Genomic DNA, 26030 nt, shown 5'->3' with positions numbered 1-26030 from the left:
TCAGAAAAAGTCCGATTTTTGTGTCAAAATACCTATGTTAGAATAGTGCTATATATAAATCTAATATATATCCTAAGTCGCGCTTTTGAGACATGAAGAACGCAATTTGAATTTTGTCAATCGGCCCAGTAGATCGGGAGATATAGGACTGCCCATTTTTTTTTTTTTGAGCAGTGTACATGAAGTGAATTTACTATTTCATTAATACTGAAAATTATTTGCAGAGATGGATGTATATGAGAAGGAATGTATGACAAGCATCACTGGCATAATAAAACAATGATTAAAGTACACTTTCTTGTTAAGAGAGAGAAAAGAGTAATTAAAAATTAACTAATTTGAATAAAGTTTCATTTTTGTACATTAACATTTTCTGAACAGTCATCAATTTTTCTGCTATTCTACCAACTAAAAGTAAACCATATATCATTTACAAGTAGTTTATTTTTTGCTTTAAAAAACACATAATATACATATTTCACAGAATTATGACAACTAAAGAAAAAGAATTAAATGTATACAGAACTAAATATCTTTTTAACAGGTTTAGGTTACAGAGCTTGATAGTCATTTTTCAATTTATGTGCACAGTCGAATAGTACTCTTTCCAGTAACAACTATAAATTCATCATCTTGAAGATCTTTAAGCACTTCTTCAAACATATCCCTGGTAATCATCTATAATAAATGACAAACACATGAAAAAAAAGATTGTAGTTATTTTTCAGTCATTTATTACATATAATGATAAAAAATGCTATATTAATACCTACTGCTTTTATTATTTTTCTAAAGCTGACCCACAATACATTATTTGTCAAGCTACAGAACAAAAATCAAAAATAAAATCCTTCCCCCCCCCCATGATAAGCTGTAATGCTTAATTATGCAGCATTTTTAACTTAAAATTATACACAATATCATTATTTTAACTAAAAAAAAAAAAAAAAAAAAAAAAAAAAAAAAAAAAAAAAAAAAAAGGTTATTTACACATTTTAGAATAAAGTTGTTGCATGTTTTACAATTAATGAATGTTTTGGATAAAAATATTAAGTATTATATCTGTTGGCCCTTTTTCTGGGCTCAATGAAAATGGCTTGATTTAAAGATTAAAAAGGCATTTCTTACAACTGGTAATATTATTTTACTTCACTCTCCTTCTTTTGCTTTTCTTAGGATTGTATTTAATCATTTTATCATTCCAGGAACACGATAGCTCATTCACGAAATATTATGGGACTTAAGTAACGTAAACAAAAAATATAAATTTACTGTTTTTTTTTGTCTTTTTTGAGAAATTTAATAGATTTAGATGTTAAGACACAAACACACGCCGAATAAGTACTAATTCACAAGTCAAACAACAAAAATCAGCGTTAATTTTCAAAATTTTCACAGGACTAGTTTCGATGGTTTTATCGAACCACCATCCTCAGCTGCAAAACCGCAAATGAACAAGATAGGAAATAATGATTAGATAAGATAAGAATAAGCAAGTGGTGCCATCTGTTGGTGAAACCAGAACAAAAACATAATTTCTTTAAAGGCCAAAGGCAAATCCATCTTCCTGATCAAGTTGCCCGAATTTTTCTGGCTACATGCCTGGTTCTTACCATCAACAGTTTTGAATGTTTTAGGGTGCTATTTGCCATAGATGTAGCTGGAATGCAGTGTTAGTCATTTCAAGCTCCACGCTCTTCATTTCATGCTCTCCATCTGCATATGGAGAGCATGGAACGATTTATTAACATGGAAATGGCAGACATGCAGATTATGGTGCAGTTCACTGCAACAATGGAGGGCTGCAGCACGATTGTATGCCAAATGGTACCCAAATGAACATGTATTGAATTACTGAATGTTCATGAATTTGCACCATAATCTGTGTGAATACATCTGCAAGCACAATACAGGGCAGCCATGAATGACATGCACATCTTCCTTAGAAAATGAGTATTGCGTTGAGTGGAAGAAGCTTCTGGTACAAGCACACGATCCATTGCCCATGATATTGCAACATCTCAATCAAGTACACTGGTGTGCAAAAATTAAGGACGAGAAGGTTTTTTTCAATATAACTTTGTACAAAAGCTTTCTAAATCAACACATTTAATACCGTAAGATCCCCAATACGTAAGGACATGAGTAATGTAAGCAAAACTTACTAAAAGAGAAATCAGAGGGATAAAAAGAAGCTTTATTGAAAAAGTAGCATGGAGCGCAATGCGACTGAAGGCCGAAACGGTACACACTGTACGGGGCGTCGTGCAAACAGACCCCCACCGTGCAGTCTTCTGGCCGAGTTAAAATGCGATATCGGTTGTCCAGTCGCCTGTGTCGTATGTCTAGCGATTTCTCCCGCTATCTGCCGCCTGTTTCTTCTGGCCTGTAAGGCAATATACCGGTCATCTGCGGGTGTGGTTCCTTGTGGACGACCACTACTAAACCCCGGATAGCTGTTCCTGTAGTTTGAAATTGTCTCCAAAGTCGTGAAACGATGCTGTGAGCAATTCCGAACTCTGCAGCCACACTTGTCACACTGCGGCCTTCCTCCAACTTCCCAATGATTCCACCTCAGGTAAAAGCATCCAGATGTCGTCTAACAGATTGATTATTCTCCATTTTTCGCTGAGGCAGCAACTCGGTATGATTTTAACTGCTATACGGCATGCAATCTCTTTGCCAGAAATACTGATCTTACACCGACAACATGCTTTATACTACTCAGACACTCCCCCATTACGTCTACCTGCATATCTGCTCATGTGCTACAACTTAATCTGCTGATTGGTCTTTCTGTCCGCTCTGCCTCTTCGTTCAGCTGATATGCTAATTTTTCAACTTCGTCCTTAATTTTTGCACACCAGTGTATATAGTGTGCACTACGTAAGGAGTATTTACATCTATATGATTTGCAATGGCTCCAACTACTTCATCCGCAGGATTATACCGATGCATGGAATTTGCACGCTGCGAGTGGAAAGTAGAACCTGGCCTTTCCATCTTGCATTTTTTTCACAGATGACGCCATTCTCTTTTGTGAAGGGACCTTCAATCAACACAACATTCACATGTGAAACCATGACATGCCATGAAGTATGCATCCACATGCTGCCCAACGAAGGTTTTCCATGATGTATGGTCGGGTATTATTAGTGATTACTTAAGCAGACCATATCTCTTACTAGCCCTATTGGATGGTTAAAAATAATGCATTTTTCTAGAGTTGGTATTGCTACAATTACTGGACAATGTTCCTATGGCTATTCACTGAGCAATGTAGCTCCAGTTCATTTTGCCAGTGTCAAATATGAATAACTGAGCATATCGATTCTTGATCCTTTATATCTCACGGATATTATTGCAAGACAAATGTACAGAAGATATTTACATATTTTTAGAAAGATTTTGGGGTGGTTTAATAATGTTTAAAATGTTAAGACCATTTTTTTTTTTTAAAGTTTGCTACGACAACCTTTTTCTATACTATAAGTTTGCATCATGATTTCCATGAAGGTCTTTCCATAAAATTCCGAGGGGTATTGATTTCCACTCCTCTTCTACTTCCTTCCATTGTCTATCAGTTATGATGGGTTTGTGCTCAGAAAGTCCTCTTTTTAAGTCCATAGGTGGAACACCAGAGGACTTCACAAGAACCTACTAAATAGCATTCATACAGGATTCTACAAATTGCTCTGCATTGAACCACATGCCTTGCCAAAAACAGGTGAATGGGTGAATATTGTTTTTTAGTTTGTAAAGCTTGGTTTATTGTTTTATTTATTTGAAATTCCAGGATTTTTTTATGGTTAGTGTGGCGAGTTTATTTTTCTTGTAATGAGTCATTGTGTCATTGTAAAGCCTGCCTGCTAATGAAAAAAGAAGTATTGAATTTTTTTAGAAATGTGGTTGTTGTGCCTAGTAGTAGAAAATGTAAGGGGGGGGGAGGTAGGCATTTTGTTATGTATTTTCTTGCATTTTTAGTTTAGTTTATTTGTTGCTGTTTTATATAATTTTCAGTGCTTCATTATCAATGCTTATTTAATTTTTAGTATTTCATTATGATGTTCTGTTTTTCTTGGGTGATTGCGTAATAGCTGTTTTTAGATAAGTGCAAATCTCTGATGGTTTTTAGTGGTATAATAGGTGCCGCTTTATGTGATCACGTTTGTCCATGACTATTTTGATAATATTGATCAAATGACAACATTAAGCAATGAGAAAACTATCTTTCAAAATATCACTGAAATTTAATATAACTAGAAATGTACAATTACTTACTTTCACATAATTTTAAGTAGTAAAAAGTCATTAATAGTTGATTGACTGCAATTACTATGTAAAAGCCCTTTTATGCATTGTTCATATTCATAATGTTTCAGGAAATTATTTGATCGATGCTATATTTTTAATCTTTATACTCATAGGGCTTCTTTTATTTCAGCATTTGCAGGGAAAACACTGATTTCATCATATTGTTTCTTCAGAAAATTTATCATATGAGATGGCCTTAGATTTGTTTTAGAAAATGGCTAAAAAATAGCTTCTTCTGTCCTGACACTGCAACTAGAGTTTTTTTCATCAATATCCACCCAAGTGTTAAAATCCTCATAACTGATGTTAATTGGAGATACTTTTAGTTCTTCAACTTTATTTCATCATTTATTAAAAGGGAGGCATGCTTAACAGTCCTTTATTGCCTTTTTTTTTTAACTTAATCTGACTAACTCTTTCTCTGAAGAATCCAAGATTTAGATGTTGCCTTAAATCAAAATTAAAATGGTGAGTGACTTAATCTCATATTTGGTGACATCTCTCCATTTGGCAGTTTTCATATTCTATTTCAAACTTATTTGGTAATTTAATTTTTTACTTGACGACATTACTTCAGATTAAAACATTATTTCTATAATATTTTGATAACAACAACCAACTAGTTGATCACAATAAGCGATGCATTTTCCATATTTCTTTGTATAAATTGGCAGACTTTGGTATTTTGATAACAATACCCACACGATAACGTTAACCACTATTAAGTCCAAGCGGACCTATAATAGTAGTTTTTGCATAATTTGTGCAATTCTCTGATACTTTAAAGTTAAAACAAGTGGATGTGTACATAGAAAGCAGTGCTAAGTTGCTCTGCGATGCTGAGAATTCTGCATTTCTCTGAAGCTTTTTAAAGTTAGAACGGATCAATGTACACATAGGCAAAAGAATGGGAAAAAATAATGTTAAGTTTTTCATCATGGATGATTTTTGTGTTTTTCATTGGCCCGCGATTTTAAAAGTCGTAATTGTTTTTCACATTAGGTTGGTGAAAAATTAGTCATTAATGATTAGCAACTTTACAGGAGTGTTGGGTGGTTAATGACAGCTACCAGTTTCACTTTCGGTAAGGTGCATACTTATGCAACAACATAACACTTCAACAACTACTTCAGGCCCCAGAAAATCATACTTGGAACGATCTACCAGTATTTCATGATTTTTGTCACTCAGTTGCTTAAATACGAAAGAGGTGAAAGGCTCTTGTTTTGTGTATGCTGTAATCTAAATAATTTGCATGTTTTGTATGTTGTAATTTAAATAACGTTCCTATAAAAATTACACACTTTTTAATTTTAATAGAAATTATAATTCATTAAAATACTTTTGTTAATTTTCTTAATAAATATGAGAAACAAGAAGAATCTTTATTAAATTGTTAGTGAAAAAAATAGATTTTTAATTTTTAAAATTTTAATTTCTTTGAAATTTTTGGTTACTTTATGATTATTTGCACTCCCATTGAAAAGGCGCAAAAAAGTATTAAGAAAGTAAAGTAGTTTTTCAGCAGAACATATTTATGTGTTAACCTAGATATGCACTCAGAACGTATGTTTCGGTCCATGCACAATGCCAAGATTGTAAAATTCTCCAATTTTTTTAAAATCGAAAACAGATCGTTATGCACAACAGAAAAAAGAAGATATCTTGAAAAAGGTTAAGTGTTTTATTACAATGTTTCTTGCTTTTTCAATTTTATAGGCTTTTGTACAGAATTCTTAGTGCACTGCAATTTTGACCACTATCGTCTTTCATGCATTGGCTTGGCAAAAAATTAGTCACCAGAGAGTTTTAACTTTTCGGGGCAGATAATCAGAAAGTACCAAGTTTTTTACTAACTGCAGTTCAAATGTAGACTCATACAGGTTGATAATCATTGAAATTTTACAATGAACCATTAAAACTATACTTACGATATCAGACTGAGTTTTCAATTCTTCAAATACTTTGGCATAGTTAAATGTTTTAGTAGTTTTGCCTTTAGTTTGCAACATTTTTCTGAGATTCTGACCAATTTCTATTCTACGCCTGCGAGCAGTACTACTCATTCCAGTGGTTAGGATGGATATGTCAATTTTTCCCGAGGATGGATCAGTTGCAGATTGTTTCAAAGCTTCTCGGTGCAATCTAAATATTCAATAGAAATTTTTCATAATTAATCAAATAGAAACACTAATAAAATATTTTTAAAATAATGTAAAAATCTAAAATACAAATGCCCTGTAGCACTAAATTTTAAAGGAATTTTTTTTTTTTCTTTTTTTTCTTTTTTACATTTTATTTTGTAAAACATAGACGCAGAATGAAGACCAGAATGTTAATTTTTTTATATTAAAAATATAGATATATGCTTCTTTCTAACATATGGAACACTTTTCCACTCTTGTGAAAGAGGAGCCCCAGATGAAGAACTATCCCGAGATGGTTACTGTTCAGCCACCACTTGATATCCTTAGTAAAATTTGATGGTTTTACTCATATGCTTTAAGAGAAAATTCAGCAACTTTCCTACTATTAGAATTTCCTACTATAAAATTTTAATATGAAATATAAATACACTCATAACCACATATTAAATAATAGCAGCGATGCAGCTTAACATATCATTTTCTCCTACTGCTAATCTCTTGCCCATGCTGATTCTTCATGATACTGACGCAATTACTCTTTTCATAAATTTTCATGATCAGGAAGACTGTTTGTAGTTTTTAGTTTTTTTAAGTAGTAAATTGAAATATTGACTTAAATTTGGAATATGCTTGTTTCTGTGAACACTTTATGTTTACAATATCATGATTTCACATAAAAAGCGAGTTGGCATTCCCAGTAAATAATGTCAGTTTTATGTAGGAGGCTAAATGCTAAGCATGTCATTAAACAGAAGTTGAGTGATATCCACATAAAACGCTAGAATGAACATTAAATACACAGCTCCTGCAGCATTAAACACAATAAACAGATATTCATTTTTTTCCAATAAAATGTACAGTTTTATGAATAAAAGCAGAACAATGTAAATTATTAAAATACAGAATTAAATGAGATTACCATTAAACATTTATTGCATTTTTCTAAACCATAAAACAATCTTTACCTAATATAAACAGTGTACTTTTAATCCTTTCTGGAGGAGTGTCCCACATATGCATTCCCGACGAAAATCTCTCATAGCCAGGCATCCCACCCCAAGTGCATTCACCAGACTGGAGAATGCACTTAGGGAATGGGTGATGAATATGTGCATTTTCAGCTGAACCCTTTTTTAAAGACCAATAGACAGTGCCCTGTGTCTACTTTTGAATTGAACATAGTTTTAGGATCCTGACCTTCAGTTTGATCACATTCTGCCTAACTTAGCATTTCTGATAGCCTTTTGAATCCTTTTTTTGCTACTTTGTAAGTCCTTTGTGGGCTTCCCTTTCTATTTCGAAAAGCCTTGACTCCAGTTTATTATGGTGAGTAAGCATTATTTATCAGAGGAAATAAATGCATACTAGCATGGTAAATGAGCCAATCATTGTCATGGATGAGAGTGATGATTCATTTTCTAAAGAGTAATATTTGTAGTGATTCTGATCTGGACATTTTGTCAGAGACGGAGTGCCTGCCTTCCACTTCCCGTGACAGATTTTGTTACTTCTTCTAGTAAATAGTCCTTCTTTGTATTTTTTAAAAATAATTTTATAGTTTATTAATTATTTTATCAATTAAAACTTTAGAATAATTTGATTAGAACTTCTGAAAATGATTTCTCAAAATAAGCAATTTCTTTTACATATTTTCATGTAAAGCAAGGGAAAAAGATTATTAAATGTTTATTTTAACATATGTGATATTTTAAATAATAATCTAAAATGGTACCAAAAATTATAACGTCAGGACTTAAGCTTTTTGTGTGCAATGTTTTTTCTAAAGTTAGGCTTCGTGATGCAAAACCCCACTCTGTGGAATGATTACTTTCGATTGCCATTCACCTTAAGGAAATGTCTTAAACAAAGGCATGCCATCTCGAAAGGGTTAAAGCTACAATAAAAGTAATAACGATATTAAAATGATACAAAGAAATTTATGAGCTCTTAATTTTTTTAAAATGTGAAATAAGATACTTATAATGCTGGGAATAAAACTCCATTTTCATCAATTGAATTAAAAAAAAAAAAAAAAAAAAAAAAAAAAAAAAAAATGTCATGTCAAACATTATAAGAAGTTTTAAAAATATACTTCTAATGGATTGACATTTTATCTCCTCAAATACTTTGGTATAACTAAATGTTTTAATGCACTTAATTTTGCACTAGTTTCTTAACACTTTGACTGATTTCATTTGATCACAAGTTAGCTGGTTAAAAGATCTCGCAGGTTATTTCTGCATGTGCCAGCAGTTTATAAACACTTAATTTAACATTTTTATTTTACAGTATTTTATATTTTTTATTAGCAGTAGAGAGCAGACAGGAGACTGAATAAAATACTTCTTTATAAAGAAATTCAATAGAATAAAATATATATTCAAACTGGGAAAGAAGCACACCAATGTAAAATTTAAAATTAGGTAAAAAAAAAAAAAAAAACCTTAGTTTTGCAAAGATTTTGAAGACAATCAATCCCACACCCTTTCCCCCCTCCAAGGCCATTTTTTTATTTAGAGTAAAATCTATGCCAAATTATGATTTTTATTGGCTTAATAATAATAATAATAAAAAAAAGATAGAGAGAGCTGGAGTTTATTTTACCTTTTAGCTTCTTCAACATCAACTAAATCAACAACACTGGAAAAGCGTACTTTAGCATGTGCTTCAGCAAGACGTATCAATGATTCCAATTGTCTGGGATAAGCAGATACTTGCCCACGTCCTGCACCAATTTTACGCATTTCCACGTAAGCATGTATTAATGCCTGAGAGGCTTCCTCACTCAGCTTGGGATGAATATAAGTACGAGCATATGCAATGTAGTCTTTTAAAAGGCTCAGGTCCTAAAAACAAGTTTTTTTTTTTCAAATATGATGATAAATTTCTAGTATTAGGATTAATTAATTATAAAGTGTTATTTCAATTAGTAAATGAAAAAATGTAAGCTCTTTCTATGCACTTCAAAGATATTCTTTAGTCAAATATATATCCAGCAATATTATATTTCAATAATTCATAAATATTAAAAATTTTAGTTTATATTAATTTAAAATAACTTAATATAAAAAAGGGTTAATAATTACATCTATATAAATTTACCAAAGAGAAACACCATAAATAGCATAAAATAGTTGAGTTATATGAGAACTCCAGCTTTCGGTGTAATAACATATGAGAATAAATGCTTGATTTTACAGTTGGTTTTTTAATAGGATTAGAGTCAATTTTTTGCCTCAAGGTGATATTGTATTTGTAGCGCAAAAGTTTTTTCACAATAGTTTTTGCTTTACCAACACAGATTGAAAACATCGATGCAAATTCTTTGATAGTGATACACATCATTCAAATGCATTACACCTAGATGGACATTCTTCCCTATATTCCTTTCTTGGAAATTGAAAAATTTCAGATGACTGGACATTTTCTTGAATAAGAAACTTGATTAGAGTGCTAATTTTACTCTCAACTCTTGTGACTGCAAAACACAAATGATCAAGTTCTAATGTGTATGAGAAGTAAGGTGAAGGTAAAGGTTGTATTCATCCAAAGACACACATTGCTGTGTATAAGCAGTAATTTGTAACAGCAACAGTCCTGGCCATATTTGTATCCCTTTTTAATCAAATAAAAATTTTTCACACTTTTACATTTTTGTTATTCTGCATTAAGAAAATTTTTTTGGATTTATTCAACTCTATGTACAGGGTTCGTACATATTTCTGCACACGGAAATTAAGTACTTTTAAGGACCATCAATGAAAAAAATTAAGGACCTATGAGCAAACGGGAACTGAATAAATTCAATTGAAGGTATTATCTATGCTGAATTTCACTTTTGTAATACCATCCTAACAATAAAATAGATCCCTAAGTAGTATGCATTATTACTAAACATGAATTAATTAACATAATTGTTAATAAGTTTGAGAATAAAATAAACTATGCAATTTATCAAGTAGCATTAAATATTTTACACTTTTGATAGTTGGTCATATTTGAACATTTATATCGATTTCCTTTTCGTTAAAGCATCTTTTCTAACAATTAGAGATTTGTCTCAATATGCAAAGCAATGCTCTCACTAGTTTCTGTGTGCTTCATCTCCTAACTTGTCAACTTCTCCATAATGTACCTATGAGGGTTTAACTGATCTGGTAAAAGTTAAATAGTCCAAAACCCCCGACAGACATGAAGCATATTATCACTATGTCTGAAATTAACTACAATATCATACAAAGGTTTAAATGAGCCTCTTATTTAAAAAGAACTTGGAACATAAAGGCATGTTCTGATGTTAACAAAATCAATTACAGCTCACGGTGACGTAATTAAACAAGAACAGTCAAATTCAAACTGATAATGTGGACTAGTGGTCAAAGATTATATACAATTGTAATTTAATCTGGCTCAATAACAATATCATATGAGGAAATAGAAATGGGAAATTATAGTAAAAGTTGAAATCATAAACAATTGGGTAATTTACATAATAATAACTGCACATATCTTTGAAGAATAATTTCCTTTATGTACTCAGTTTCTTTCTTCAGCATGTTTCCTTTTCATTTTAGAAATTTTGGATTTAATTAAGGATTTCCGTTATTTTAAAAAACACTAAATGCATATAGAATGTACAGAAAAAGCGGCTAATTTTATTTCTTTAGTAATATGAACATTCAGAAGCAATATGAAATATATATAGTAAAGGACGGTTACAGAGCTGATGTGGCAGAATTTCTAGAATTTAGTGACACACCAAACAACAAAATCTAGAAATGGCAAAACTTTTAGAATTTAGAGCAAGCATTGGAAGCAGAATTTAGGATCCACAGAGATTGCATCAGGTGGGAAAATGCCTAGTGTCAAGTATGTGTATGATGCATTAAGAAATATTAGATGAATCTTTTAAATTTAAGTTTTCAATTTCTTTATTAATAAAAAAACCCCTTTCTATAATGCCTGTCCATGTGATAAGATCAGAAGCACTTTCGATGTTTTCCATGCTTCTGTCTAGTGAAAAGTAGAGAAAATAAAGAGAAGATAAACATGTTAAGATTCTAGTATCAGAAGTAATACATTCAAATATCATGTTTTCATTGTTCTTCCAGATTTTCTCCCAAAAATGAAGAAAGTCATTGCAAATTTTCTGTAAAATACATCCACTATGCGTTGATACCATGGAGATATTTTTCATTTTGTCACATATTTCTCTAATCTTCTAGAATCGTGGGTCTATAAATCTTGCCTTCAAAACCTTCTAAACTTTCTAAGCTGCAATGTCTAAAATCCTAAAGAAAAATTATCCTTACCATTTCTGTAACAGAAAAAAGCCAGAAATATTTTGAAAAAAAGTAGGAGGGAAAAAGTATAAAATTAATTTTATAGAGAAAACTGATGCACATTCTGAGAATTTTGAATATTCTGAGACATTTACAAGGGAAAAACTCTTACTATGAAAAAATTAAAAACAAGAAATTTTTAATTAATTACATAACTAATTTTGCTTTTGCTAAGAGCTGTTTAGTAAATGGTGCTTTAAAGCATTATACCTTGTTTATTTCTCAGATTTAAAATATTGTATAAGTTGCCAAAATGAAACTTTATAATATGACAGCGAAAAATAAAAATGTTTTATTTTAATTTTATTTTTTAAATATAATTTCAATATATTACCATTATTTTAATAGAATTTATCAATGTTACGATGTTTTAAAAAAATTGTCGAAAAATTCGCAGATTTTGGAATTAATAAGTTTTTATAGAAACTAATCTTAAAATCGCCAAAATGTCGAAAAGTCGCCAAATTTAGAACCGTTTAATAAAAGAATTCACATTCCCAAAAGCAAAAAGTTGTTCTTAAACAACTTCTTAAACAAAGTTGTTTAAGAACAACTTTTTGCTTTTTTAAGTTAAGTTTGTTGTTTTACTAGAAAAAATGAATTTCGAAATGCTTATGTTTCACTTCTTGCTTAGAAACTCAATCTCATCATTTATATTAGAAATAGAAATATTTCTAATATAAATGATGAATCATTTATATTATGATTGATATTGATATAAATGATGAATTCATTCTAATATAAATCCCATCATTTATTTATATTAGAATGAATTTTGAAATGCTTATGTTTCACTTCTTGCTTAGAAACTCGAGTATCCCATCATTTATATTAGAAATAGAAACAAATTATAACTCATGAACGCATTCAAAAGATTACCATATATACAGCAGTGAATTGCCAAAAATATTCCTCAAAATGCTAATTCACACTCAAAATGGCAATCGTAAAAACAGACAGAAATTTCAGGTGATTAAAATTAAGGACCTTCTGTTGATTTTGGCCAAAAATTAAGGACTTTTAAGGACCAAAAATCGATTCCAAAAAATCTAAGGACTTTTAAGGACTGTACGAACCCTGATGTACAAAGAATACAAATAAGGACATACCAGAAGTTCTTCTTGTTCTTCATCAGGACTTCTATAATACAAAGACACTAAATGACGAGCTAATCTTCGATCGTATACTTCATCTTGTGGATCCAGGATCAAAAATATAAGATCAAACCTATGAAAAATAAGAAGACATCACATAATAAAATCACAAAACTAGTTGTTTTTTCTTTCTTTCTTTCTTTCTTTTTTTTCTTTTTTTTTTTTTTACAATTCATATAAACAGCTGAAGTTCACTACCCATGGTTTCAGATATATATTGTAAAAATGGTGACTTCAGAAAACATGACTACCGAGAATGTTCAGTACCATTATTTAATTATGTTTCGAAAGTGATCAGTATTTCTGAGAGGTAGCAATCTTAGGAATGGTTCCATAAGAGGCTCCATCTGTAATTCGGTGATAGTTATTAGTGCCTTGAGGAGGAAATCAAAAATAAAGTATTTAACATATGCTATAGAATGTTGAAAATCTTGTTAAATGAAATGATTATTGTTGATAACTTCAACAGTTTAAATCAAAAATAAATTCATACTTTACTTCATATTGATCAAGTAGTGTATATACTAAGAAACTATGAAGTTTTAGGGCTTAAAATGATTTAAAACTATAAGACATATTATGTGCAAATGAAATGAAAATTAATGCTGTTATATCGTGGAGCAATAACAATTTTACTTTACACCTGACTGCCACTGGCTCCGACATGGCAATGTGAATACTCTACATCTAAAATTTTAAAACACCATTTCAGAATTTTAAATGTTTATTTAATAGAATTCTATTCATATATTTGCCAAGTTATACACTATAAACACAATAACAAAAATTTCAACTTATCTGCACCAGCATGAATAAGCCCGGCATAATTTCTGAACTCGACGCAACTTTAGAAGGTAAAATACCGCAAATTCAAACACAAGGGTTTCATCCTTTTCAACGCAGCTTATTTTCTAAATCTAATTTACTAATATTTGCAGTGGGTCAGCGTACTCCATTTCATTCACCCAAAACTCAAATTTTGTAATGCAATAGTATAAAAAAAAAAAAAAAACTGAAACTCAAAATTAAAAGTATATAGAATATAGAATATCATCCGCTATTGCCATTCCAACACTGCCAAGTTTTTCTTCCTGCAGCTGTTGCCAGACTTATCCTCGCTGTATGTGAGAGGTACAACAAATGCCTATTTAATTTACATGATAAAATTTATAAGCTTACAATAAATACTACTGCTCTGAAATACATACATCAAAGCCTATAAGAATACCTTCACTGCTATTTAAAAAAAAAAAAAAAAAAAAAAAAAAGGGGGGGGGAAGTGAGATTTGTATTTTTTTTTTTTTTTTTTTTATTAAATAGCTTATAGATAGATGTTCAGTACAAGATGGAAATATATATATATATACAATACAAAGTCCAAGATCCAGAATCACTGGAATTTTGGCTTTTTCGATCATCAGTTTAAATCAAGTAAGATGACATATAGAAATTAAAAATATAAAATAGCTGTTTATGAAATAATGAAGTATTTATGACTTTAAAGAAAATTAAAATTTATCCCCCCAAAAAAAAGAGTTCAATATTCACACGTTTGTTTTATTAAACAATTATTTCAATGTAAGTTGTTCACATGGTGTTTCACTACTTTCATTTTTCCTCTTTCTTTCTTTCTTTTCTTTTTTTTTTTTGCTAACACTTTCTCTTTAATTTTACAGATGGGTATACTATTTTTTTGTCCAGTTACAAAGATTCGCTGCTCAAGTCCTGTAACTTCCAGGTCAAAAATTCCTATTAAAATGTCAATTGAAATCTTTTAATTCTAAAAAATTTCGTTGTCATTTTTGTCACTACTGGTAGCAATATTTTCTAGATTTCAAGGCATATTACAGATCTCTCTGTCTGTTAGTTGATTGCTGATTAGGGGCCTGTCACTGCAACAGAAAACTGCCGTTATGCATTCTGTTATATATTGTATTAATTTACTATCACGTCTACACATTTTTTTACAAATTCCATTATTTGGAAAATTTTACCTTTTATAGTATTAAAATCTATGCCAAAACAACCTTGCTGTTTTGCCTAATTTGGAAACGGTACTTTCTTAAATCTCAACTGTGCCAATGCCATTTCTCTTGCACCAAGGATTGATTACAGACGTCAAGTAACAAATACAGCTCTCCTTTGCAGATCATTCTATAGCTTCAGAATTAAGACTCTTTTCAACAAAATTGAAAATTCAAAATGTAATTTTGGTGAGATAGCTGTAATAATAATAACCTGCAAAAAATAGTAAGCCAATTAATTAACAGAGAGCTCTCCTCCCATTGTTATACCAACAAAAGAAAAACCAGTATTGGCAACATCTTACTCCAAACAAATATGCATAGAATTTACAGCTTTTGTTTAGGTCGCACAGAAAAATAATGTAAATAATTTTAGTGAAATTATTTGTGTAACACAAGATGTGCTTGAAAGTGCGTGGTTGTAACATGGATACGAGCCAGTTCCCCTTACACAGTCCTCCATGAAAACATTTCTTCTGTTAAGCAGACAGCTTTCATGAATGTAACAAGTAATCCAATCTAGTTTTACTTGGTCAACAGTTGCTATGCAAATAATCAACTAATTATTTATAAAATGATTTAACAAGAAATGCATAAAAAGTTAGTTTACTTGAATACGGTAAAGCACACGAAGGCTATCTTCCAAAGAAGAGAGATGCTACAGTGGAGGACTTTCTAAGGGGAACTGGCTCATATTCAAGTTACACAATGAGGAAACCATGAAAACCTAGCAGCCAACCCGTTCACTTGGGACCGAACCTAGGTTGAACAATCTTAACCACAGAATTCAACAGCCTTAATCACTCGAAATGCATAAAAAGAGTTTAATTTTAATCTGCTACATATTTAATTTCATTCAAAATTGTCACTGCTATGCAATGAAATTCAGATGATTGAAAAGTGGCAGAATTCCCAGGGAATTAATAAATTATTTTGCAAAAATGAAACTATCGAGATGAGAGTTTTCTATATCATGTTATAGAGTTGTTAGATTTGTGGAAGTTGGCAGTATGAAAAATTAATAATGCCCTCGCCAGGGTTTGAGCTCTGGACATTCTGATGGTAGGCTGAAGTTGAAGGCACAGATAATAGAAAGAACCTTACAACATCAGCAAACCACAGTATTATTTTAATTACAAAAAAATTTGAGCTAATGAAAAGAAGAAAATTAAGGACATAGAAAAATTAAGAGGGGAAAATCTTCAGCAAATGTATCGTTTATAAAAAAATTATAAACTGTCAAACAATTTTGTTTATGAAATTTCAGACATAAATGTTTGTTTTAAGGTTAGACAATACATTTTTTATGCTCAAAAATGGCTTATTTTTATTTAATTTTTTAAAAAATATTTTGAATATTTAAAATTTGAGAGCTAAATTATTTATGGTGTAAAATTAATATAATTAATTTTTGTAAGTTGTCTGTAACTTAGTCATTTATTAATTTTTTAAAAACATTAAATAATAATAATTATGATAAAGGAACCTTAGATTGGCACAAATTTCATATCAAATTAAAAATAAAATTTTACATAAAATTTTCTAATTTACGCCTTTTCTCTTTAAACTTATATTTCATGTTTCCTTTTTATTTTACATGACATGCTTTTTTTTTCTCTACAGATTTATTTATTTATCCCCGATTCATCCCTGATGAAAGGAAGATCTCATAAAAACCTGATCCTGCAAAGCTGGATTAAAAACCAACTGATGCCAGGAACGAGACTACAGTTTTCACTCTTTGTTAACCTAAAAATAGATAAAAGGAAAAAGAAAGGGGGGACACTTTGTAATTTTTCTCGCAAAAAAAATTCTATTATCAATTTTCCACCTTTGTACCCAATAAGTGCATGCTTATAATACGTAGTAATTAATTCAGCCCCAACCAAAGTCCATCATTAGTGAAAAGCTCTTGATTCCCCCTTTTTTGGGAATTGTTGTAAATCATGAAGAATGGGGCGCAGAATTTTTTTTTTTTTTTTTTCACAGGAGCCCTCAAACTCTACTTATGCCACTGATAACATGAGAGCTACATGATATCAGTTCAATGAAGGTGACAAGGTGTGGTTACGGAATCCAACTGGATGAAAATCTCTCATAAACTACAGTCACCCTGGGGCGGTCTTCACATAGGCTTAAACAGGTAGGTAGGTATGATACGGCCCATCCTCCTGACAAGCCAAAGCTCGCCTTATGACTTTTCTAGCCTGGCCACGAAGGAAAAACATAAAGGACAACACAACATGAATAAACGATGTCTCCAGCAGCAGCAATATTGGGTTTTTTTTTAGTTATTGTTCTATTCCAACTGCAACCAGGTTTTTATTAATCCTTTTCACAATCTCTTTTGCTATGTTTTTTGATTTATTTCCAGTATAAACCAGGTCTTTAAATCCATCTTGCTATTCCTAAAGTGTTTTGTCAATTCACATTCTTTTATAGTGACTGTTATTTCCCAGCTTTCCGCATAGCAAACAGTTTGCATTTTCTTGAATCTGTTTAGGTAAGTTGGGAATCTACCTTGACCTGAAAGGATCTGAAAAAGGTCTTTATCGGTTATAGTTTTAATTTTTTTGAGACTTCAATATTTTCTAAGTAGTCCTTTCTACGGTCTGAATCTCCCCATTCTTTTTATATATTTAGATCCATTTTCTTTACTGCTTTCTGTTTAGATCCCTGATAATCTATTCTATCTATATTTACCTCAGTAGCAGCCTCTTTTGCAAAGGCATCTGCCCGCTCATTTCCCTCATATTCAGCGTGCGCTTTCACCGAAGAAAATTTTATTCGATGTTTTGTGGAAAGATCCCTATAGAGTTCTTTCACTTCTTGAGTATCAAAACTCGGCTGGTCCGTGCTGGAGAGGCTTTCTAGTGCTGAATAGAATGTGTATCATTAAGATAAATACGACAAAGAATACGTATTATTAAGAAGTAAAGCTTCACTAAAGCAGGAGTGGCTCCATTACATCGTAGTGGGAAACAGCTACACATACGCGACACATACAGTTACAAATAGCTGTTGAAGCACATTCAACCTTAATACCCTTTTGCGCATGTGTAGAATAGTTGTCGAAGGTCATGTTTGTCATGGGGATGAATGACATCGTAGTTTGGATCTCTTAAGTGATCAAATCTTAATCCTAAAGTAGTTTAGTATGATGGGCTAGCCCTTTACTATGGCCATAGCGCATAGTCCTCGTAGTGTATATATCGTAAATAGAATACTAAGATCATGGTCCTATTTGTATATATGTTTGTAAATTTATGCATTTATTGATTGATTTAGTATTTGATTTGATTTATGTTACTGAAATTATTGTTTTAGTATTGCATTGATTTTCCTTAGTTGCATGTATGGTTTCCTTTTCAGGGATGTACTGTCCAGGACATGCAATCCTTGGCAAGGAGGCAATGTTACAAATTTTGTACATAGATAATTTTAGTGAAATGAACATGAAATGGTTGAAAGAGAAGATACTCTGCTAGAAAAATAAGATTACGGAGGCAAGTCTATTTAACATTGAGTAAATTACCATCTTGCTAAAGTGCGAAAGGTCACCAAGCTGATGACACTTTTAGCAACTAATTTTGTTGCCAAAACTTGCCAACATTTTGGTCCACTCCCTGTATAACTAACTATAAGTGGTACTGTAATTGATCCCTATATGTAACTGTAAGCATATCCGGCCTCTACATGTAAGTTTAACTGTATATGCCTTCCAGTAATTTCGAGAAATGAAAGATACTAATGATTTCTTGGCGGCCAGGTAAAAACTGTATAAGACTAGAGAAATCATCTGCTCTCAGTTATTATTTCAAAGCTGATTTTGGAGTACTGAAAAATCCATGAGAACTTTGCCTTATAAATGCAATTTGCAATGCATTGTGTTTAATGTTCTTAATAGTTTGAAGTGTAATTACTGATTGTGCTCTGTGATACTAAGCAGAGCTGTATGAGTGCTTTTGTGGAAAGTTCCAGAATTGTAAAGTATTTCTTTTAGGAAAATAAATTTGATTAAGCTATTATCAGTTTTGAGTGCATTCAATCCATTATGAACCTGTATGTATGCAATAATGTTAACCCCTCATCTCCACCAGCAGTCAGAGCCCAAATATGTGGTGGTAGTGGTTAACTAGGGCTGTGGAGTCGGAGTCTGAATCAGAGTTGGGCAGATTTTGGGGTAAAAGGAGTCGGAGCTGGAGTCGCTAAAAACAGGTCAACTTCGACTTCTAACAGAAAGACCCCATTTAAAAAAATTAATGAAATTTAAAGAAAAACGAACAAAAACAGAAGAGGAATTCAGTCAACTTCCATGCTATTTCATCGGGGGGAGGAACATTGAAATCAATTGAACTCTCTCTTCTAAAAAAATCCTTGCTTTTCTGTATCCAGAATTAGCCGATGAACCATTTCAATGTATTTTAATTATTATAGTTCACCCGATAATTCTGGCCCTTCCCCAAAGCAAGGAAAAATAAAATAATTTCTAATTAGATTAGAAAAAACTTAAAAAACACAAAAAGAAGTAATTAAGAACCTCAAGCACTCTCATTAGACACCAGTCTTAACTATGAGATGTGAAACAGAAGTGACGTACAGGGAGTCTTACAGTAATATTTAGGAAGTCAAAGTTGGAGTCAGTCATTTCCCCTACTTATTCCACAGCCCTGTGGTTAACATCAGTCAATGTATTCCCCAACTAGCAGGCGTTTGAGACTTATATACTGAAATATCAGTTAGTTGAGGGGCAAAGGGGTTTTCATCGCATATCTTACTTCTTTCTGGAGTATTATATTCTCCATTCTTAAATTTTGTGGGAAAGAAAAATGGTGGTCAAGATATTAGGTTGTGAAGGATATTGGACAGCCAGATTTCAGACTTTACAGACAGACAGTACTGTATAATATTTCTACTTAAGAATGGGAAAAACAAACAAAAATCTTACCTGGAAAGTAATGTATGAGGCAACTGTATATTTTCTATAATTGTTTTATTTTTATTCCATTGTGATTCCACTGGGTTTGCTGCAGCTAAAATTGATGTGCGAGCATTGAGCTGACATATGATACCAGCTTTGGCAATTGATAGTGTTTGCTGCTCCTAAAGGAGGGGGGAAAAATTGTCTCATGCAAAAACAAGATAAATAAATAAAAGCAAAAGAGTTCAGTTTGTAATGATTACTTAAAAGAGCTCCTTTAAAGTTTAATCTGGTTTATTGGTAGAAATTATCAATAGAGGTGGTCAAGGTAGAATAGTGAAACATTTCATATGGTAGTACTCAGATTAACATGGGAACATTTATACATCTTCACTATATTTGTTTGTGAAAAAATATATAGTGTAATTTTGTAAAAAAATTTAATGTTTTTATAAGATATATCATGAATTAAATGCATTTTTGTTTAAATTAATCAGATTAAAAAGTAAAACATCTGACATAGTCAGCAAATGACATCTCACCAGTTTTATGTTAAGACACGGAACTGGCAAAATATCAGCAAGTTTTAAATATGACTTATGTTTGACCATAGTACCTATGCTTGTTTGTACATATCAGCATAATGATCCTGATCCTAAACGTACTGTCCGAAATGTTTGCTTGTGGTTATTATATAACTATCCTGAAGTTATCAAAAAATCTTTGTATTTTCAGATTTAAATCCTATTCTCTATTCCTGCAGAAATTTTACTGCGGATTCTTCCACTGCTAGAAAGTTACGCAAGCATACATTTATAATTAAGTTGAAAGTAAAATATCATGATTTGTTTATAAAAACTGTTGAAACTTGGAATACAACGAAAAGAATTCATACTAAAATGCCAACATTGCTTAACTGAAGAATTGTAATCACAATGGTTTCACATATGTTTGCTAGAGTTTGGCAAATTCTGAAAAGTTGGTGATTTCTACTAAGGTGGTTGTGATAACATATAAACACCTTTTGCAATTCTCTACACTTTTGAATAATGAAAACCACAAAAATAAGAGAGACAATAAAAGAAAGAGAAATAAATTTGAAATCAAAAACAGAAATGATACTACTTTATTATTATTGGCCTTATTACTTAAATGGCTCCAAAAGCCCTCTTGCTATTGTACTGAAAAGATACTTTCTTATTATTATAGTCCCCATTACTTAAATGGTGTCAGCAAGTTTTGTTAATGGGCTGCACCAAAGTGGCAACTTTAAATCGAGCTCTTGACAAATTGTTGCCACTTATAGTTCACACGTCATAAAAAAACCGAGTAGGCTTGCCACTTTGGCACAATTCTTTACCAGAAGGGCTTTGGGAACCATTTAAATAATGGCAGCCATAATAATAAATTACCCTTGAAAATCAATTTTTTTTTTCACAGCTTTTCTAAAAATTTTCCATACTACATGAGAAACACATGACAGTCTTATTGTAAAATGCATCTATTTTTATATTAATACTATTAATACATTTTTGTTTAAAATTTTGCCATAAGCTTTACCCAGATTTTACCTATTAAAATACCTGTCACTTTCATCACAATAAAAATCAGAAAGAGTAAATTGAATTTTACAGAAAAACTAATACATATCTGAAAATTTTGAAGGAATTGCATTCAGAACTGCACTGATCATAAAACTTAGTTTCACGCCTCCATCAAAATAACCTAATGACTCTACAAGGTTAACTTCCAGTTGTTTCATCCTTTTTTACAAAACAGCTTGCTTACTATCATCATTCTCCAGAATGTTCTCCTCAGTTTGTACTGTGTCTATGCTACTAATTTTCTTGCTAATTTCCTTATTAACTTCTTTCTAAATCTACATATCATAAAACACACAAATAGCTGACCATTAAATAGTCCTAATAAGATAGTGTAAGAAGAAAAAATGGTATTTTAGCTGTAACTACATACTCAAGGAAAATAACAGCAACAAAAGTGAAGGAATGTAATATAATCATCCACACAGCATCTCAAAGGTACGTAACTGTTCTCAGCGTACTGGGAGAGAAATCTGCATTTAGATGAAAGTAAGGTAGAAGCTGAACTTTCATTCCCGTCCTGCTATACATTTCTGTACAATAAATTAAATGCAAACAGCTATTGGAGCACTGCAACAGACAGTGCTGATTTCTGGCTTATGCAAGGTAGGACAAGACTCTGCAAGACTGATGAAAGTTTTAAAGGAAAACTTTCCTGATCAAATTATTAAGTATTCAAAGTTCACCATTGATGGGACCAGGAATGGATGCTACATAATTCCTCTCTCTCTCTAACTGTTAACATTTCAAAGATTCTGTCAGATTAACAAAAATTTTTTAGTTGATTAAAAGTTATGTTAATGGTGAAAAACTCCTAAGTGAAACAACAGAAGGTCCGCATGTACATATTACTGACACAGTGATATGAAAAGTGACAACTCCTCCTTAAGAAGAGAAAAATGAAAATTGATAGTCTTCCCTTTCAAAATCTATGTCAATGTGAGATTGCTTTTTTTTTTTTTTTTTTTTTTTTGCCTAATTTTAAACTTAAGTATGTTTTTCTGCAAACTAACAGACACAATGCTGAATCATATTATGAGAAGATGCAAAATACACAGTCACCTAACAAATCATGCGTCCTATAATCAGTAAGTGGTATAATAATGACTTCTTCCATTCTAATAATTATTGAAACAACTAAAGCATGTATTTCATATCAAAAGACACAGTAGCTAAATCCCATCATTCATTTGTACTATATAGCTGAGAAATTCACTAACATGCCAGGCAATGTAAAATCAGAACATTATTAAAAATATCTTAAGAGAGATAACTAAAATTTTCTTGATATGAGTTTCATCACATATATTATTTAATTAAGACTAGCAATACATCCCTTCATTGGAAAGAAAACATATCAAGTGTTTAAAAAAATTCGGGAAGTACAGAAAAAGATCAAGCAATTGCAAAAGAAAGAAAATCACCCATCTAGCTATGAAGTGGGTGATATTATGCTGTTCACAAACGATGAAATGAAACTTCCTGCTGTGATGTTTAAAATCATAACATGATAAAAAAGAAATTGAAGAAAATCCCTTAATTAATATTTCTTGACCTATCTTGTATGAAAAATGGATAAAGGTGCCTGTTAATATAAATGTCTGAATAATAGCAGCAATTACATGCTATAATTAGTAAGCAAAATAAGTAAATAATGTTCAAAGAAAAACACTCTCCTATAATAAATTTATTTTCTAAAAATTAAAATAATGTCTAACTTTTTTTAACATGTTTCATGGCTACAAGAAAATTTCATTCAGTGTAATTGATCTTTTAATGAAAAATATTCTATATTAATTTTCATTTATCATTTTATCAGTTAATAAATATTTAGAACACAGAGAAATTTTAAAATTGTACATTAATAAATTTCAGTTTTTGCATGTTTGAACTGAAAGTGTGACAGATGGGATATTATATTCAGAGGAGTGCTTGACTTTATGCATGAACAAAATTTTATGATACTCATTGTTTGTTAGGGGCATATGAATCATAAAATAAGGTGCAGAAATTTAAAAAGTAAATTTTTATCCAGAGGAGTGCTTGACTTTATGCATGAACAAAATTTTATGATACTCATTGTTTGTTAGGGGCATATGAATCATAAAATAAGGTGCAGAAATTTAAAAAGTAAATTTTTAGAAGCAGAAAAACCAATTTAGGAATACATTTTTGAAATTTATGTTTTACATAAAAATTGTGATTCTTTCAGTTAACTTGGATAACAAAATGACAAGATTTCAATGACACAGCATATACCAGAAATTTTTTTAACACACATGTTGATATAACCTGTGAGAAATAAGAACTTCCAAATATCTCACTCACTTCTGCGATTACCACTTAGACATTAGCATTTTTCTTGAATACTTGGAACTCCTTCAATCTGAGTTTATTTTCTAGCGGTGCTAAAAAAATTTACTTCCTCAATAAAAACATTTTGTTTACATCTTCAAAACGTTTTTAGACATTCCTTGATGTTTCACAATCAATGGCTTATACATTAAGAAATTTAAAAACCTATTACATATCCCAAAATATATTCTCAGATATGAAAAAAAAAGAATAGATTTTTTTTCTAAATAATTATAATAAAAAAGACGAAATTTTTTGCTTCCTTAAATTTGTTGCAAGAAGATAAGAAAATTGTGTGGAGACATTAGATATTTGGAAGCAGAAAAGATGAAAAATTAACAAAATCTTCGCCGGGAATCGAACCATGGACCTCTGGAATACCGGCCCAGCATGCAGAACCATTACACCACGAAGGTGGGAGAAATACCTTATATACTCCCCCTTTTAAAGGCCGGAGTTTTTAGGGGACCCAATCGCCAAATCCTGGGTAAGGAGAATCATCATCCAACACCCTTTTAGTTCAGGCGCCACTGTAGAGACATTAGGTATTTTTGGAAGCAGGCAAGATGAAAAATTAGCAAATGCCTTCGCTGGGAATCGAACCACGGACCTCTGGAATACTGGCCCAGAGTGCAGAACCTACACCACGCTAGGAAAGCGGGAAAAATACCTTATAACTGTACTGCAAATAATATTTAATATTTAAATACTTAGTCTCAAATTAACCCTCTTGGGAATTCATGTTTGTTATTTTAAATGAATATAAACAAAAATTATTGACTTACCATTACTTCATGCAGAATTGATCGAGTACTGTCACTCATTTTATCAAATTCATCAATACAACAAATTCCATTGTCACTCAAAACCAAAGCTCCTCTGAAATATTATGAATAATCTTAATTATAAATATATGAGGATTTAAAGTTAACAAACACAGAAACATTTGATCTAACTAAGGCTTACGTTTGCAACACAAGCTGCCGTGTTTCAGGATCGCGAGTAACGTATGCAGTCAATCCTACAGCACTCGATCCTTTTCCAGATGTATACTGCCCACGAGGTACAAGATTATATACATATTGTAGCAACTGCGATTTACTGGTTCCAGGGTCACCACAAAGTAATATATTTATTTCAGCTCTAAAACAAATACACATGAACATAAATTTATCTTATATATTCATATCAATCTACAAAAAGGAAGTTTATTATTTATCATTTGATTACATTCTTGATTCTATTTTAAAGCATAACTCTTAAACATTAACATAAGATTAAAGATTATAGAGTTACGTTATGAAGTAACTAATCTGAAAAACAAAATAATGAAATTGAAGAAAGGAACTTCAGGAAAATAAGCTTTAAAAAAAAAAAAAAAAAAAAAATTAAGCGGAATCTACAAAATGTTCAGCACCTTCTTGCGCTGAATAACATTTTTAGGAATCTGAAAATATCATCAAATTCTCTGCTGCTTCTTCACACTGTTTATAATCACTTGCAGTCAAATTTTTTACATTGTAATTTTTAATCATTTTTAAGTCAAACAAATTTATTTTGCGATGAACACGCAGACAATCGCTTGTTCTGGTCTCACGGAATGCTCAGTAAATAGTGTTCATCAAATTCTATAATTTTATTCCCTCTACCTATCATGTGATTTTCTTTTTATCTAACACAAAATGTAAATTAATTCCACAGATAAATGCAGAGAATAGAATCAAATGCAAATGACAAATAAATATACCTTTTTTCCCACTAAGAAAATGTGACAGGAGGTAATCAAAAATTATCCAAAACAACAAATGCCAAGTAGTATATATATTTTTACATAATAAAAATTTTCCAAAATTAACTTTTCAAATGAAAGACAATATACAAATTCCCTCTCTTTAAATTTGAAAATTAGTGATATTACCTGAACTTTCCCTTTCCTTTATTTGTAAAGTCCTTTTTTGTACCTCCAAAAAGTTGCAGCAATATGCCCTTTTTAATATCTTCATTTTCATATATGCTTGGAGCTACATTTGAAAGGAGAAAATAAGAGCCATTCAGTCGTAACTCCAAAACATTACTATGTTTTAATAAAATAAGTTGAAAGAAGTTTTATTATTATTATTACACTAAAAGAACTTAATTTTATTATATCGAAAAAGGAGCTAGGGTATCATA

The 26030-nt window shown here is 31.2% G+C and overlaps 1 protein-coding gene across 1 annotated transcript in view; it reads right to left on the bottom strand.

The window, feature by feature from the left end:
• Positions 1 to 424: 424 nt before the first annotated feature.
• The window catches only part of dpa (disc proliferation abnormal), a 63906-nt gene continuing 38300 nt past the window's right edge, over positions 425 to 26030 (bottom strand). The window contains exons 12-19 of the mRNA XM_035368993.2: positions 25777 to 25879; positions 24825 to 25001; positions 24644 to 24737; positions 19930 to 20084; positions 12913 to 13030; positions 9066 to 9307; positions 6246 to 6459; positions 425 to 678 (exon numbers count right to left, since the gene is read on the bottom strand). Coding sequence (XP_035224884.2) covers positions 580 to 678; positions 6246 to 6459; positions 9066 to 9307; positions 12913 to 13030; positions 19930 to 20084; positions 24644 to 24737; positions 24825 to 25001; positions 25777 to 25879 — 1202 coding nt within the window. The 3' untranslated portion in view covers positions 425 to 579. The remainder of the gene's footprint in view (positions 679 to 6245; positions 6460 to 9065; positions 9308 to 12912; positions 13031 to 19929; positions 20085 to 24643; positions 24738 to 24824; positions 25002 to 25776; positions 25880 to 26030) is intronic.

This window comes from Stegodyphus dumicola, chromosome 5, assembly GCF_044657685.1.
Source record: "Stegodyphus dumicola isolate Sdum_Otavi_A_Nest chromosome 5, ASM4465768v1".
Taxonomy (NCBI): Eukaryota; Metazoa; Arthropoda; class Arachnida; order Araneae; family Eresidae; genus Stegodyphus; species Stegodyphus dumicola.
Note: the sequence above shows the minus strand (reverse complement) of the source record. Positions and strands in the feature narration are given on the sequence as shown.